General features: G+C 37.3%; 1 protein-coding gene across 5 annotated transcripts in view; it reads left to right on the forward strand.

Annotated features, from left to right (window-relative positions):
• The window catches only part of Ptk2 (protein tyrosine kinase 2), a 365,697-nt gene that overhangs the window by 184,473 nt on the left and 162,442 nt on the right, over positions 1 to 18,782 (forward strand). For all 5 annotated transcript variants that reach the window (XM_023723973.1, XM_023723974.1, XM_023723975.1 and 2 more), the window contains 2 exons: positions 14,712 to 14,791; positions 17,497 to 17,559. In XM_023723973.1, coding sequence (XP_023579741.1) covers positions 14,712 to 14,791; positions 17,497 to 17,559 — 143 coding nt within the window. The remainder of the gene's footprint in view (positions 1 to 14,711; positions 14,792 to 17,496; positions 17,560 to 18,782) is intronic.

The raw sequence follows: 18,782 nt of genomic DNA on the forward strand, positions 1-18,782 counted from the left end.
CTCTCACTCTCACTCTCACTCTCACTCTCACTCTCATTCTCTCTCTCACTCAGGGTTTCACTATGCAAGTCAGGCTGACCTAAAACTCACTAAGTTCAAGGCCGATCTCGAACTCACAGCAATCTTTCTGATTGGAACCTGAAACGCTCTATAGTAATAATCCTCTATAGGATAATCCTCTATAGTATTTAGAAGTAATTTTGTGGAGAAAACAATTAAAGGGCATTATGTTGGCTCTCAAAAAACTGGGTTTTGGAGCATTGTAGAATTCAGATTTTCTTATTAGGGATGCTCAACCTATATTGTATTTTCTAACTTGTAGATGACATAGTGTGTGATTAGCATACTTTAGGGGGAAAAATGTACCCACTGAGAAAATACATGGCTCTTTAAGTGATACTGCTTTCCCAAATGTATAATATAGGCCTAAATACCTGGTTATTATTCTTCTTGTAATTCCTGGGCTAACCTAAACGAACTCTCTTGTTCATTTGACACTGTTACTAGGCTGTCCCAGTTTTTCCTTTTTGGAAAACTTTGCTTCTGGGTCTGTGATTAGATCCAGATTTTTTTTTTTTAATCAAGAAAACATGTTGCAATGGGTATACTGAGTTAAGTAGTCTTAATTAAGACTACTTAACTCAGTAGTCTTAATAAAACCCAGAGAAAGTAAAGCATAATGATAAAAGTTTGATAGCACGTGAAGCATACTGTCATGTATGTGCTGTGCATTTTGCAACTCTGTGACCTGCAGTTCTTTTTAGAGTCTCTTACCTACAATAGAAATAGGTGATACTCACCTACGGGGTTATTGTATTGATTAAATGAGATAAAATTGCCTGCTATGTACTGGTCTAGTTATTCTTTCGGTTTCATTCTGTAGATTGTGCCAGGCTGCTGAGGGTTTAGTATTTACCATTTTCAAATCAAGATAAAGGTGATTTTTATTTTTATTATGAGACAGACTCTTACTAAGTTGCCCAGGCTGGGCTCATACTTGAGATCTTTGTACCTCAGCCTCTTAAAATGCTAAGATTATAGCACTGTAAGACATACATTCTTTTGTACAGTATGTTATTTAACAGTGAAATAAATATCCATGTCCTTTACTGGTCCAATGAAAAGATCATCCTGATGGTATCCTGTCTCACATCCTTGCCCTCCCTCTTATTTCCACATGGGTAACCATTTTTATTTACATTTTTTATTGCCTTCTAACTTTTTATGACCAATTGTTATGGTTTATAATATGTAGTCAATGTGTGCGGGTTTTTTTAGTCCTGACCTTAGTTCTTAGGACTCTGTATTCCTGTCATTGTCCTGAATATGTTCTTAGTTTGTCTCCCAGTTCAAAGAAGCATTCAAAAGATATTTTTTAAAAAAGTATTCTGTTCAACATTTATCATTTTTTCAGTGAGCAGATTGCTTAGGACATTTAATCTATCTTCTTGGTAGAAATGGAAGTAACTATTCAGGGTTTTAATTCCTATCAAAAATAATTTCACATTGTAGTTACAGACTGTTGTTCATATGATATCAAAGTTAAAGTTTTGTTTAGCTTTGCTTAATCATCAAGCATGTGTGTAGTTTTTTGTAAAGTTACCAGTTTTGCTTTTTTAATCGTTTAATATAGGTTATTAATAAATATCTGCTCAAGGATGTTAACTCTGTCATTCTAATTTTCTGTGTCTTTAGTTTTGTTTTGTTTTTCCTGTGTGAAAGATACCCTGCTGGATATACATACCAGGGTTCCTAGTTTTCTCTCAGTAACTTGATAGACGTTTCTACTATATTTTCCCTAAGCTTATAGAAAAATTGTTCCTCATCTGGGCCCTTGTAGGTGATCTGTCTTTTCTGTCTGTCCTTTCTTCCCTCACCCCTTTCGTCAGTGACACCCCCTGCTACAGTGGATTTTCATCTTCTACTTGACCAATGTAAGACATTTCAAATGATGCACTAAATGCTTTTGACCCATTTTTTAATATCTCAAAAGATTAGTCAGCACATTTTAAAAACAAACTTTAAGCTTATTATAATACCATTCACTGTAGAGCTAGTCTAAAAAAGTAATTTATTCATAAATCTTAGGTCTCTTTAGAAAGCAAGAAAAATATTTCATTCTGCAGTCGTTTTTTTCCCTTACCATATAACATTGCTGTTTGTCTTAGTTAACATTCATTGATATAAGTTGTATTTAGTAGTCATTTTTGTGCAGATAGTTTTTTTAAAGGGCTGTGTCTATGTTTAGTTAAGAGTTGTCATGTTAACTAAATCTGCATTAAAGTTGTTTAAATAGTATAGAAATAATTTGGCACTGTTGAATTTTTCAGAACCTTAACATGCCTTGGTCTGACAAAGGTCCTCATTGTTCCTACACTTATTTTTAGATATAAAATGAGTATATTTATCTGTTGGGTCTTAATCAGTGATTTTTTTTTTTTAATTTTCAGGAGGAAGTTGAAGAAAATAGAACCATAACTTAACTCTGTGATATAGATTACAACTTTGCCTGTAGAAATACACAAGGTTCCAGAACATACTTATTTCTTATTGATCAAGCTTTCTAATTTCCTTCTTTACATTTTTGGTCTTGAAGCTTTCAGTTAAAGCATATTTTGAAATTGTAGCTCTAAGTGTGAAGTTTTAGTTTAAAACCCTGTATGTTAGTGTGGGGGTTATCAGCTACCATTTTCCAGACTGGAGGATATAATTAAATAGAGGTCTACATCTCTCTTTTTTAAATGATTTATTTTATTTATATGTTTATTTACAGCTCGGACTTATAGTGACCCTCCTGTCTCAGCCTTTCCAACACTGGGATTGCAGGCATACATCACCACACCCAGTTTCAGTGACCAACAGGGCTCACCCCAGAACCGGGGCCGACTGGGCATCAAACTCTGCGTCCTTGTACTTACCAGGCAGGCACTTAGATCACTGAGCTACCTCCCCAGCTCCCGTGTATCTCTTATTGAAGACATATTTTCTGTCTTTGTTCAGTGGACCTAATTGTACACATTTCCTCCTTTCCACTTCTCTATCAGTGATTCAAAGGGAAACATTCATGGCTAATGCAGATTTAGGTAAGCTCTGTCATAATTTCACTCTTCAACTTAAATTTTTGATCATTCTTTTGCATGCAAAAGATTGTAGAAATAGGAAGAGAGAGATGGCTATTTTCTGATGGTATATCTGTCCCCTGGAAATATTTTAAATTTTATTTTATTCCAACTTTCAGCCTCTGACAAACTTTTGCAGAAACATTCCTCTCTTGAGGGTTGTCAGATTACTTTCATGTCCAGTGAGTCATCAGAAGGATTTATAGGACTCAGAAGTTACATTTGTTGTTGCAACAAGAAAGGGTGTGTGGTGCATAGTCCAGAGGAAACCAAGTAAAAGCTTTCAAGTGTTAACTGTCCATAGAGTTGCATAGGAAATGCTTGATGACTTCACAGCATGTACAGAACTTTATAAACTAGGGACTCTCACCTGAGCTTGGCTGTTTAAAGTGTTTACCTTGTAGATGAACAGTGCTCACTCAGTTATTTTAAATAACTGACAGACCTCAATTATACAATGGTGCCTTGGTTTATAAGCTTAATTCATTTTATGATTCTGGAAAAGATGGCCATATTTGTGTTTGTGTGGGAAAAATGACCACAGTTGTATTGGTAACCAGATGTAGAATCCACAAACAAAAAGTTTTTGCCAGACACTTCTGTTTGCAAACAAAACTGTGAAGTTTGGTCCCTGTTGTGGTGTGCCGGACCTGCCCTTAGGGCACATTGAGACTGAGTATGGTGACACGCCTGTAATCCCAGCACTTGGGAGGCTGAAAACAGGAGAATCACTATAAGTCAGATCTACAAAGTGAGACCCTGTAGACCCTGCACTATATACAGGAAAAAAAAATTGAGAAAAAAAAGGTTCATGTACCGAGGTTACTGTATATGTTTCATCATCACTGCTTGTGTATAAATTATCTCGTCAAACTGGTGGTCATGTTTTTGAACAGTTGTTGCTTAAGAGTATGGGCCATAGTTTTAGGTATGCAGAAGTGCTTTTATTAGAACACTTTAGGAAAGAAAGAGAAATTGAAAATAGAAAAGGAAAGACTGACAGCAAAATACTGACTGTCTTAATAGTTGAAAAACAATTTAGCAAAGAGAAAAAGTAAAGCTCCAGGAATCAAGAAAGAGCCAGTGAGGAAACTAAGAAAAGGTAGAAAAAGAACAAAGCAATCTGGAATGCTAATACAGCTCTTGGTAATACAAGGTAAACCCAAAGAGTCTAGGGAGAAAACAACAGATGGGCAGCACTAATCCAAAGAAGAGGCTATCATTGCTTTAAACAGAAAATACAGCGTGGGGTTTTACTCTGAAAGTGATTCTTTCCATATGGCAGGCTAGAACTGGAGAAGAAATTCACTGCAGTATCCACCATACTTAGGAGTGTCAGAATCACAAGCCATTTTGGGAAGGAACAGGTTTATAAGACCAAGCTAAAAAGAAAAGAAAAAGGCTATTCCAGGAGTTAGATAACACAGAAAAACTACACTTCAGGAACTCTAGGGTCACCATACCACTCTGACAGGGTGGGAGACCAGAGACAGATGAGGAGGAGTGGTCTATTTGCAGATCACCTGAGAAGTTTAATCAGTGGACAGCTCAAGTTGTGAAGGGTGTGTTAGCCACTTCTGTGGTGAAAAATTCAGCTAATTGTGTGTGGGGTTTTTGTTGTTGTTTTCTGAGGATACTGGAACTAAAAGCAGTGACAGTAAGTCAGTAGACTATTTAGCCTCTCTTGCTACCTACTTCCCACATAGACCCAAGTGGTCTAGTTGCAACCAGGGCTAGGATTCAACTTGGACATTTGCCATATCACAGGTTATGTGGACAGAGGGTCCTTTGCAGCAGTGGAGGCACCTCATGAGGTCATATATGTAGTCATAGGCAGCAATAATGTGGGGCACACAGGACAGAAATACTAAGAGATGCTGAAGTGAATATAGCCCCTAAAGTAAACACTACACCATTGATTAACAGTGCTCAGTGGGAAAGATAGGGCAAGACTCAGCATTCACCCAGTAAAAAATGGGCATGGAAACAAAATAGGCCTCACTGTTGCCTTACCATATCTGATTCTAATACCGGAGACCATGGAATGAAACCACTTACCCAAAAATGCAGAGAAATTTTAGACTTACTTCTCTTTTACCTTTTATTTTTCCTTTTGTTTTTGTCATCTTTTCTTTCTTTTTGCTGTGCTTTACTCTGTCTTTTTTTTTTTTTTTTTTGAACCAGGGATTGAACTCAGGCCTTTATGCTTGCCAGGCAAGTGCTTATTCTACTGAGCCATTTTCCAGACCTGTGCTTTACTCTTTGTTTGCATTATTTTTTTGTCTTTCTGTTATTTAATTCTGTGAACTTTCCTTTTAAGTTTTTATCTTACCTTTCTCATTCTTTTTCAAGTTTGATTTCTTTCATTTTCTCCTTCCTCCACTTTTGTTACTATTAAGCTGTATTAATTTTAGCTACAACATTTGATTGATTAAACTAATATTGCTGAGTGCTTTTTTAATGTTAATGGAGATATAGTTGCTTTCAGTAGTTATTTACTACACATTAATATTGGTTTATCTTTGTATGTACTTTCTTTTTTTTTTTTGTGGCCATCTCAGCCCACCCTGGGAGTGGGGCTGGTGTGGCATGTGGTGCCGGGGAGTGAACTGCGGTCTCTGCACTTTGCCTAAGCTTGCCTAAGGAGGTGCTTTAGATCATTGAGCTATTTCGCCAGCCTATCTACATTATTATTGCAGGTTTGTTTTTTTTTTTTTTTTTCCTTTTGGTTAGGGATGGTATAGTTGTAGCTATACTATGGTTTTTATGGTATGTCAATAACAGTTTTTACCTTGACTATTTCTTTTATTAATGATGGCTTAGTTTTTGCTCTTAATTGGTTTTAACTGTATGCTGATTTCTGGTTTGCCTTTATTCTGTCAGCATTACTGTAGTTCATTTTTTCTTGTCTGAGTAGTGCTGGGCACCAAGTCCCTAGAAGAAGATTGGATATTAGGAAGATGCTCAAATGTTACGGATGTTTCCTCATTTAATGATTGAATTGTGGTCCTGAGATTAGGTTGTTAAATGAATTGGTCACTAAATGAAAAATTTGAAATAGCATATATGTTACAATATTGAGAACAGTGAAGTGGCCAAAGGAAACTCCAATTTTATGATTTTGTTTCTATTTGTGTAACTCTTACATGTAGTACTAGAGTGTATAACAGAACATAAAGCTACTGTACTGTACTGTATAGTATAATCAGCAGAATACAACCACAGTTATGGAATGACTTAGATTTATACTTCATAATAAAACAAAACACAATAAGGCTATAGAAACCAGATGTATAGAACTGTGCAAAAGAAAAAGACAGACAGGGGTTCATAAGTCTGAACAATGGCCCTTTGACATAAGTCATTAAATAGGCAGATTATTAAGGAATATCTATATGTTATATAGATGGAAGAGAAGTATAAACACCACAACATAACCAAAACCAATGATGCATTATAGGGAGCCTGAATCTTAACAAGTAGTGACGGTTTCCCTCTTCTAAATGGTCTTGAACCAATAAGTGCAAAAACAGTAGGAATATGACAAAGCAAGGCAACAAGATGACCTTCAGACCTGTAACTTCTGAAAAATTGATCTCATGAACATAGAAGTAGAGGAAGCTATAGCAAAAAGCTCAAAAACCAAATGGTCAAATGTTTGAAGAAATAAAAGAAACACACAAATACACAGGATGTTTAATGAGCTCAAAAAAGATTCAGTTAAGCAGGTAAAAGATTTTACCAATATAATGTGTAATAAGCTTAAAGAAGAAACAGTCAATAAACTGAGTTAAAAAGGCAATAATATGAGAGATACAATAAAAATTCAGTGGAAAGCATAGGCAGCAAACTTGACCAGTATGAGGACAGTGTGGCAAGACAGTGTGTATGTAGTAGGTCATACACTCACTGACACTCTAAAAATGGCCAGATACCACACCATGCAAGCTGTACCAAACACCTGTTAGATTACTTAAAAAAAGAAAAATAGGGATAAAGGAAAAAATTAGAAGTAAAAAAATTATAATTCCAAGGGTATAAATACTTTATTTTTTCCATATCTAGGGAGGAGTTCAGTGTTTTAAGTATGAGCAATGTGTGGGACCCCAAAGAAGCACAACCAGAAATTCAGCAAAAGGAGAGAATAACGAAAAGCTGGACTTCTCAGCATAAACCTGAAAGGTCAGGAGAGCTTGGAATGAAGACTTTTTAAGTTCCAAAGGAAGCTAACTGTCAACCCAGACTTCTAAAGCAAAATCAGCTTTCAAAGTTGGCAGAGAAGTAAGGACTTCTATTACAGAGAAATGCTAAAGAAATATGTGACCCCTAAACGAGCATTATGAAAAATACTAAGGGAAAACATAAAGACAAGGTAGCCACCAACACCTAAATCCTTAAAAGAAAGTGGACACCAAACCAGATAATTAAGCAAAAAGGGAAAAAAGCAGTCAGCACTGAAAAAATAGTGGATGACAGGATTCAGTAAATACCTTACAGTGGTAACTCTCAGTATCAGTGGTCTCAGTTCCAGTGAGAAGACACAGTGTGGCAGATTAGGTCAAACCAACAAAGAGGATCCATACGTCACCTTCACAAAACACACCCCATCCAAAAGAGGTACCTAGACTGAAAGTAAAAGGATGAAAAGGGATACTCCATTCAACTGGAGCCCAAAAACAAGCAGGAGAAGCTATCAGAAGCACAGCTTCACAACACCTATGGATACAAGGAAAGCAGTTTTAAGAAGGAAGTTGACAGATGTAAATGCACACATAAGAACATTAGCATATTCTCCAAATAACCTAATGCATTTCTTTTCCTAGAAAGATAAGAATAATCCATAACTCATGCTAATAGAAGGAAAAAATTATATAAAGATAAGAACAGAAATTGACATTGAGACAAGAAAATAATACAAAGGATCAAGACATCAAAGGATTATGTTCTTTGAAAGGATGGGAAGGAGATGTGGAAATTGAAGGAGATAGAAAGGAGAGGAAGGTCAGGGAGATGGTGGCATGAGTGCCTGCCTGGCAAAAACAAGTTTGATCCCTAGTACAAAAAAATCCAACTTGTAATTAGGTCCTCAGACTTATTTTAAAAGATAATAATCTTTAGCTTTCTAGGTTCTTCACTAAAGCTGTTTGTAGATAAAGAATATAAAGTGACACCCCAGTTCTTTTAAATGTCTGGGCTTTTCCACTAGGAATGTAGTGTGGGGCGTGTAATTTGATTTTGTTCATAAACTACCTACCCTTATGTCCTTAAGATTTTTACCTACTTTCTCCTCCAGATGATTTAGTGTTTCAGTTTTAATATTTAAATCTTTCATCCATTTTGACTGTAGTTTTGTGCATGGTGGTAGACATGGGTCTGTTTTTAGCCTTTGGCATGTGGAAAGCCAGTTTTTCCAGCACCACTGATTAGAGAAGGTAATCTCTAATTCAGTGGTGCTGGAAAAACTGGCTTTCCACATGAAGAATCTCTAATTCTTCTTTCTTCCAGTGAATATGTTTGGCCCCTTTGTGAAAGATAAGGTGGCTGAGAATGTTTGTAGTTATGTCTGCATCTTCTGATCTGTCCCATTGATCCTCAGGTCTTTGTTTTGTTTTTGCCAGTACCATGCTGACTTTATCACAATAACTTAGTAGTATAATTTCTAGTCAGGAATCTCACCATTAGTTTATGTAAGTTCCACGTATTTTTTTTTCCACTAGAGTATCTTGGCATATGACAGGCATCCAGGGTTTGTCAAATTATGAATGTGTAATTAGTACCGTGTTAAATGATACTTTTCAATTGTGACAAAGTGCTTGCCTCTCTAAGAAAGAGCCTAATCCTTAATTTGAGTAGTTTCATAGTTTATGAAAAGTGAAACATTAAGTCAGTTTTAATTAAAAACTATCTTGTGTTCCTTCTGTACAAAAGATACTTCACTCTGATATGACCAGTCAGAGTGAACAGGTGAGCTAGGGAAGCTCTGAGAGCTAAATGACTTGCTTTGAGCACTCACTGATTAACTCATCTGGTTTCCTCCTTGTCAGTCCCTTGAAGGCCCATTGTTTCCTTCTGCTAGTAAGTTATTTTGCTTCTAGTTGGTAAATTTGTATAGTAGCCAGAGTACTATGCTGACACATAGAATAAATTGCAATAATTTACAATTAGTATTTTGTGATAGAGAATATGATCTATGTTATATTAAAACCTGTACTTAATTGTATTGTACAGTAGGGTTAAAAAAACATAGGCATAAATACAATCATAGCCTAATGAAAACAGTCTAAATCTATCTTGTCTATGACCCCTGTAGTGCTAGATATTGAACCCAGGACCTGCACATACTAGGCAAGTGTTCTACCACTGAGCTACCCCAATCTATCTTATTTTTTAATTAGAAAATTTACATAGAAACAAATTATTCTGACTGTATTTTTTTCAAAGGTCTTTGTATCTGAGTGTGATCCTAGAGATTGAATTCAGGGCCTCATGAATGCAATGCAAGTCCTTTACCACTCAGCTACACCTTTGTTAATTGGCATTATTTTCTTGAAAGGATTTTGCAAAGTTAATAAACAGTAATTACAGTAGAGGGGAAAAATGCAGTGATAGTGATAAACAAGCCAAGAGATGCATGTAAAGCTATTGTATTACATAACAAGCATACAAGCATAGAGAAGGTATGTTCTACTTTGGTAGTAAATATTTGCACTGTGAACATTCATGAGAAGCTGTAGGGTACAAACTGGAGCCTGATTCTTAAAAACTGCTAAATCTGAATTTTGAATCCTGTCATTAACATTTGTATATGTGACCCTATGAAAGTGGGAGTTTTGGGCCGGCAAGATAGCTCAGTGGTCTAAAGCACCTGCTTAGGCACTGTGGTTCGATCCCCAGCACCACATGCCTCACTAGCCCCACCCCTAGGGTGGGCTGAGCTGGCCAAAAAAAAATAATTCATTCTTTGATTTTAAAAAATGGAAGTTTTGTGATTTTTATTTTAATTTAAATTTTTTTTAATTTGGTTTTTTTGGAGACAGGATTTCACTTTGCAGTTGAATTCATTTTGTCTCCCAGGCTGACATGAAACTCACAGGTGATCTTCTTAACCTCAGCCTCTCAAGTGCTGGGGTTACAGGCACGTGACACCATGCCCAGCAGTTAAGTTTTCTGATTTTTATGTATGAATTACTACCATAATATTAACCCTACCTTGAGACCTACCTTGAGTTATTATCAAGATTAGGAATGATGTGTATAAAATACTTAGTGTATTCAATCCCCAGTACCACAAAAAAAAAAAAAAAAAAAAACCAAAAAACCCTCAGTGTAGCAGATACCTGGTTCCATGTAAGTACATGTTAAATTAAAAAAAAGTTCTTCTTTCTTTCTTTCTTTCTTTCTTTTTTTTTTTAGCTGTCCAAAATAGACACAATTTTATTCCTTCAATTGTAAAGTGTTTATTTTGTGTCATTCATATTATCATAGACCTTGAAGTAAGCTTCATGTTACAAATATAATCCTAAAATAACTTTTCTTCTAAAATCTCTGCCATATTTACTTTATATACCACATACAAAATAGAAATAGTCCAAATATCCAATAGGTGTATACACATTGGAATACAACGTAGTTTAAAAAAAAAAAAAAAAAGATCTACATCAGTAATGTGAATACATCTTTAAAGTTAGTGAAAAATCCAAGTTGTAGAATACACATTAAGAGGACAGCAGTTGTGTAAAGCTTTAAACATAAAAGACCACACATTGTTTATGAATACATACATAAGCAGAAAAAGATGTAAAACCATGTACAAAAAGAATAAACATCAACTTCCAATTAGGGTTACCTTTGTGGAGAATTGAGAATTGGTAGAATAGGATGGATACAAGAGGGACTTTTAAATGTATCACTAATGTTCAATATTACAAAAATATTTGAAATAATATAGCATAATGTTAACATTCTTAAATCTGTTGGTGTTACAGATATCCATTATATTATTTGCTATACCTTTCAATATTGATATATTTCATAATAAAAATGAAAACATTCACATATTAGAAGAGTTGAATCTGCTGCTGTTTTTAGATTAGGCATCTTAAAACACAGTATAGGTTTTGCTCTCTTAAGATGAGACAAATGCAAACAAAAATATTACACAACTTTCAATGTATGTGTTTGTAAAGTACCCTGTGATTTAAAAAAAAACAATAATTAAAGAACAGGACTTAAATGATTCTTCAAAAACTCACGAGTTAAATGATCTAATTACACCTCAGGAACATGCTTTCTTAAAACAGTTCTTAATTGGTTTCTTTAGGCTTTTCTGAGACTGTAAGCAGAATAACAATAGTTCTCCCTCATGGTGGTGAGAAGATTAAATGCGATGATACATGGACTAAAGCACCTGCTAAGGCAGACACAGGGAGTGGGGTTCAATGCCCTGTGTGCCGTGCCAGCCTTGCCCCCAGGGTGTGCTGAGAAGGCAAATGAGACTGGGTGTGGTAGCACTCACCTGTAATCCCAGTGCTTGGGAGGCTGAAAACAGGAGGATCACTACAAGTCCGATCTGTGTAGTGAGACCCTATAGACCCTGTGCTAAATACATTTTTTTAAAAAAAATGAGATGATACACATAAGTCAGTTTAACATGGTATGTATATTTGAAAATACATATTCATGTATATGCTTGAAAGTGTTAATAGAGCCATGCACTGTTTAATAGCATGTGTATGTTCTGAAAAAATGCATCTGAGGTACATTTTTGTCACTGTGCAAACCTCACGTAACTGTTCTTAATAGGAACAGCTCCACCAATTGATAATCTTACAGGACCGCTGTCATATATAAAATCATTCATTAAGCAAAATGTTATATTAAGTGAAATATTTCAGTCACATAAGCTGAAATATCACATGATTTCTCTTATATGTGAGATCCAAAATATAAATAAAAAGCAAAATAAAAGAGAATGTGAAAGAGACAGATGTTTGCATATGGGAAGGGGGAGGGGAGATAAAAAAAATTAAGATGTGTTATGTACACATACTAACTCGCCATGGTAGATGAAATCATTATATATGCCAAGCATGTACTAATACAAATTTAAAGAGGAACATCTTGTAGAAATTTGAAGTCATGCTCAGAAGCTAGATTTTCCTTAATAGTTGTTAAATTACCAACCATTATTTCATTTTTGCAAATCATACTCATGTGGCTTGATGAATGAAATATAGCACTGGATCATATTTTCCACCTGTGAAAAGTATTTAGAAATTATAGTGACTAAAATCTTCTAGGCAGTTTTGTGAGAGTCATCCTCATCAACTTATCACTGTGGGTCTATGTAGCCCCTCTGGAGTCTGCACCAAGTGTCTTAAGAGCCACTGAGGAGCTCTTGCGCTCTGTGTTTCTTGTGCTCTCTGCAAATTCCTATTTCTTTGGGCTTACATTTTGTGTCAGTAAGAAAACAGTTGACCATAAATAACAAAAACTGAGTTTTAAAAATTGGGCCTTTTGTTTTATAAAAGAAAGAACCAGTATAAATAAAATGACTCTAGAAATAAAGGTTTTACTTGACTTAGTAGAGTGAATGCTTCAGTTTCATATAATTTTAAGTGCCTATTATGTGTCAAGCATAAAAACCATTATTGCTTGTAAATCTCATCTGTAGGAATTAACAATTATCACAGATACTTAAACCCCAGTGTGAGACTATTCATTTGCCTGCTTATTCATTCAGTAGATACTTACTACATAGGTTTTAGATGTTAATGAAGGGCCTTCACACTGAGCTGCATCCCTTTGTTAAAATTTTAGGACAAGCTTTTGCTAAGTTAACCAAGCTGGTCTCAAATATGCATTTTTCCTTACCCACACAGAGTGCTCACATTGCAGGCATCCTCCACTACTCTATGCTGGCATTACAGGGATATACGGAATTTAAACAAAGTTTTTGTGAGGAAGTCGCATTTAGACCAGAAATACCACACGTGGTTCATTGCTGGATAGAGGATATTTTTTCTTGCCATAAGAGAAAGGAATGGTGCTGGATGTGGTGGCACATACCTCTTATCCCAGGAGTCTGCAAGGCTGAAGTGGGAGGATTTTAAGTTGAGCACTGGACAGTGTAGTGAGACTTTGGCTCAAATTTAGAAAGGAAAAAAGGCCTAGGGATGAAGTCCTGTGGTAAAGGCTGTAAGTTCAATTTCCTGTACTACTAAACAGTAAAGAAGGAGCTGGGGAGATAGCTCGATAGAATAAGCACTTGCCTGGCAAGCGCAGCGTCCTGAGTTCAATCCCCAGTCCTGCAATAAATAAATAAATAAATAAATAAAATAAAAGGTAAAGAAGAACAAGAAAAAGAGAAATTGATAGATGGGTGCATGTGCAAGTGAAATTCCAAGTTCCTGGTAGGTTAAAGAGAGAATTCCCATCTGTCTTCTCTCTGTGACAAAGACAGTAACTAGATAAAGTATGAGATTGCTGTACATAAGATCTTACTAGGTGACCGTTGTTAAATTTCCACATAATTTTAGTTGTTTGTTTAAGGTTTGTTATCAAGAACTTAACGTGAAATTTTTGTTTTGTTTTGGTGAAATTTATTTTGTATTTCTCCAGTAGCTCAACAGCAAGTATGACAAAAAGATGGTTGGTACAATATAAATTTTTTAAAGAGCCAGAGTAATTAATTAGACTTTGAGGACCAAGGGGCACAACTGAAGTTATTATAAAAGTAGTTATACAATAAGAGATAAAACAAATTTCCACAAATTTTTGTGTTTATGAAATTCATAATGTTGTTGAGTGTTGTTTTTGATAAAACAGATGTTCCGTGGAAGATGCAGATAACATTTTACTTGAAGTTGACAGAATGAGTGCTCCTTGTCCTCATAAGTCAATCACAGATGTTGATCTCTTAATGGTAATATATAAGGAAAATGTCCGTATTTAAACTTTGAAGTACATAGGCCAGGAAGATGGCTCAGTAGAATAAGCGCTTCACTGGCAAGCACAAGGGCCTGAGTTCAATCCCTGGTTCCACCAAAAAGAAAGAAAGTGCCTTTGTGTTATCAATTGTTCACAGATGCTCCTGTCAGTCCATTAACACTTTTGATTGAATATGTTTATAGGAATCATTTCTGGTTAACTTCTTTATATTAGCCTTGAAGCTATTATTGGTCTGTATATTTTTAAATATTTATTTATTTATGTAGTACAGGGACTCACTACACAGCTCAGATTCATAGTGATCCTCCTGTCTCAGCCTCCCCTTTACCACCATGCTGATTCAGTGACCGGCACGGCATACCTAGGGTTCTCTGGCTGGCATCACATGTAGTATCGGGGATTGAACCCAGGTCCTTGCACCTGCCAGGCACACGCTTAGACCACCAAGCTATTGTCCAGTCCCTAGTCTGTAGATTAATCAAATAAATGGATGGTTAGGTACTAGATTTTGGAAATAAAACTAAGAATAAAGCAGAGCTATTAATGAAGTGTAAATAATATGTAGACTATGGTAAACACTTTTGAATACATTAAAGATATATTCCTTTAAAAAATAGCAGTTTTCTGTTCCTCTTATTACAGGTGAAGAGTGACTACATGTTAGAGATAGCTGATCAAGTGGACCAGGAAATTGCTCTGAAGTTGGGTTGTCTTGAAATACGGTAGGTAGGAGCAGTACAAAGGAGTCTTTATTTAGCCGTGAAACAAAACTTTATTATAAAGGGTAAACTCTGAATCTGAAAACGTTACACAACCAAATAAAATTCTGCAGGATGAGAATCACTGGACAGAAAAGCAGCATATAAACATGCACATAAAGGACAGAGCCAGAAATGATTCCCAGTTCACAACTTGACCATACGGCTTCTCAACTCAAGGCAGGCAGGAGCAAAAGGACAACCCCCAAGGCCAAGGAAACATAAAGAAGTTTGAAAAGAGAACTAGAGCTGGACAGAAGTAGACCTCAAAGCTTGTACCTATTTTTTTAAAAAAATCCAGTAGAGTGACACTTGGCACAACCAATGATGAGATCTCTCGTTCATCTGGGCAACGGGAAGTGCAGGGCCTCTCGTGTGCTGAGCTGGGGCTCTGCCACAGCCCAGCTAAGCCTTGCCTGGTGCTTCTGTGTAGGAGCCTGCATGCCTGCTGCCCTGGGGATACCCTCAAGGAAAGCCTGTCACTCCCTACCTGACAAAGCCTACACCCTCAGCAGTATGTGGACACCAAGCACACTGTAGAAAAATAATTTTTTACTTTTACAGATTCTCTAGAAGATAATTGTTCAAATATGAACTTTCCTCTACAGACAAATTTTATCTGTATTTCAGCTACAAAAATACGTTGTTCTGGACACACAACAAAATTCATACTTTTTTTTGGTCATATAGTTCTGAGTTTTGGGGTTTTTTTTTTGTAGTTCTAGGGACTGAACTGTGCATCCTAGGCAGGTGCTATCCCACTCACCCGTGTTTCCAGGGTCTTGGCAAGTCGCCCAAATTGGCTTTCGACCTGTGCTCCTCCTGCTTCAGCCTCCAGAGTAGCTAGGATTACAGCGGTACAGCCCTGAGTCTGTCCAGCTCTGTGTGGTGGCAGATGTGACAGTTCCAGCACCCAGCAGGACGTTTTCAGGCGCGCCCCTCATGCCCACAGGGACCCTGTTCTTGTTTATTCTGGCTCACTCTGGCTCCAGGCACACTGAGCAGCTGTCTGCATTGTAAGCGTAGTACTCGCTCACCCTGTACCTCCTGACACCCTGAAAACGTGACTCACCTGGAAATGGAACCACTCCAAAGTGTACTTGGGATTCAAATCAGTGTCTTATCACAAGATACGCCCTAACCCAAACCAGAACATAACTAGAAAAGCGCCCAGGAGCAGCCATGGCAGCAGATGGTGTTTACTGGAGTGGTAGGCTGGCTGGCCTCCTCACTCTCATCCTCGGAGTCACTGGAAGTGTCGTGGCCAGCAGGTGTCACAGGCAGCTGCAAGAGGAAGGTCTGGAGCACGTGCAGGTAGACAGCAGTCCCTCCTCCGCGAGTGTTCCCAAATGATTTTCGCCAACAGTTAAAACAAAATAGAAAAGCCATGGTGCTCCAGCACTCCTGTTTGAACATGTACTCTCTAGTAACAACAGTGCATTCAGAAAGGGTGCGTAAGGGAAAGTGGTCTGTACATCTGCTAATGCTGGAATGACGAAGTGAAGGAGCTGCTCTGTGAAAGGCGCTGCCAGAAACTCTTCTGTGAAGGCTGAGAAAACTTGCTGCCTTGCACCTTCTAAACAGGAGCTGTACGTAAAGTGCAGTGGTTTTAGGACATTCTCCAACAAAATTTTTGCTATAGGAACTCGAGACAAATCAGAATATTCAATACTTGATGGAAGCTTGCTGTTAATCAACAAATAAAGAGACCTATAATACCCACTGTGAATCATGTAGTGCAATATTTGTTCAGTGATTGACACAACGTAGCTGGCATCCTGCAGGACAGGCAGGTAAGTATTCTCAGAGGAAAACACCTCAAGCATCCGCTTTGGGAGAGCAACATTCAAACTGTCGTCAGTACAGTTCTGCAGCAACCTGCAGCAGAGGCCCATCAGCCTCTTGATCGGAAACAGGCACGTCAGTCTCAGATCGGTCCAGCTGCTTGACAAACACAGAGCTATGTTTGATTAAGTTCTGGTACAGCCATATCAGACGCTTTGAGTCCTCACTCTGCTTATAGAAGAACAGAAGCTGCCTCACCAGGACAGTAAGGCTGGGACCCCTGGCAAGGGAGACGGTGCCGCCCCGCTGTGCCGCGCTGACACCGCGATCAAATGCGCTTCTCTGGAGGGAGTATTGCTATTTTGTCTCTGTAGCCTCGAATAAATGACTGGATAAGTATTGCATTTTTCAATCATTGCCTTTCTTCTCTCTTCCTGAGTGCGATGTAAAAGAGAAGCCTTTTCTTCTTGCTCGCGCTGCCGAGGGACACCTTGGGCCACGTCTTGAAGTCACCCTCCAAGCTAAACATCTTTCCGGCCCCCTAGCCCTTGCGCGCGGCCCACGGGGTCCGCGCTCCGGGCCTGCCGTGGGCGCGAGATGGCCACGCTGGCGGGCGGCCCCTCTGCTGCTGCCTCCTCCGCACCGCCTCCGCGGCCCAGCGAGGGGCGCCGCCGCATCGCTGAAGGGGTCTTTATTCATCAATGGTTTTCGTTATTTTTCAAAACTTTCCAGGGACTTTTTCTTCCTTGTAAGATTAATAGTAAAGTCTTCAATGAAGTGTGAGAAAATTCTGAATTATTGTACAGTAATCCTTAATTTTTATCATTTAACAATAGAGGTATTCCTTAAATGTAAACATAAACTTTTATCTTCCCTAATTTTAGACGATCATATTGGGAGATGCGGGGCAATGCACTAGAGAAGAAGTCCAACTATGAAGTATTAGAGTAAGTATTACACCTTCAGATACTCAGAACTAAGTCATTCTTTTGTTATTTTTGTTTTTGTCCTTTTGACACAGGGTTTCCCTGTGCAATTTAGACTGGCCTTTAACTCACTTTGTAGCCTTGTCTGGCCTCAGACTCCCAGGGTCCTCCAGCCTCATCTTCCTGAGTGCTAGGATTACAGGTGTAACCTGCCATGCCCTTTTCAGAACTAATTCATTGTTAATTTATCTTGATGTACAATGAAATATTAATGAAGTACTGACTCTGAAACACTACTGGTTCTTAAACTTTTGTATCTAGAATATGAAGTTTGAAGAAAAAAATTTAAATTTAGTTGTATTAATCAGTGGTTAAATGTGTTGATAAGTATCTTAAAACTATATATGATCATCAACAAGTAAACTTTTTGTCTGGGTAGACTTGTAGTGGAATGATGCTTCATTTCTAATTTGCATTTAACTCAAGAATGACCTATAAATTAGTATAAATTGTTACTCATGTGTATAGGTTTAGTAAGGATTTTCTACACATATATTGGTCTGGGTGTTAACTTGTGCTTAGGTATCACAAAATTTAGAATATTTAAAATATTTCTGAGAGGCCAGGGAGATGGCTCAGTGGAATAAGCACTTCCTTGGTAATGAAATTAATTTGTATGCTTGACTGTTACATTAAATTGTTGTAAATGTATGTAAACCAAACCAGAAATTATGTCTTAGCAGCCTAGAAGTTCAAAACTTCATATTTTTAAAAAATTACTTCAGGAAATGATAACTGATATCTGCTATATCCTAGTAAAGCTAAGTTTTGTTTTTACTTGCAGAATTTTTACACTTTGCAAATTTAAGCTATTATTGCTTAAATGCTTGTGGTACTTGAAAGCTGCTGGTAGAATTGAGTAAATGTTTATCCAAAGCTACTCTAAGATTTTAAATGGCTTAGGCTTTATTTTAAATGGCTTAGGCTTTATTTAAATGGCTTAGGCTCGATTAGCCCAGCTACTCTCACAGCTGAAAGTTACATGTTCCCCATTTTCAAACAGGATTTTGCAGGGGAGATAGTGATTTAAAAATAAAGGTACAAGATCTTTTCAAGGAAGATTACAATACTCTTAAAAAAGAGATAGTAGAGGATTTCAGAAAATGGAAAGATATTCCATGCTCCTGGATAGGAAGAACCAACATTGTGAAGATGGCCATACTCCCAAAATTGCTGTACAGATT

The sequence above is a fragment of the Octodon degus genome, unplaced genomic scaffold (assembly GCF_000260255.1).
Source record: "Octodon degus isolate 3935 unplaced genomic scaffold, OctDeg1.0 scaffold00104, whole genome shotgun sequence".
Classification (NCBI taxonomy): Eukaryota; Metazoa; Chordata; class Mammalia; order Rodentia; family Octodontidae; genus Octodon; species Octodon degus.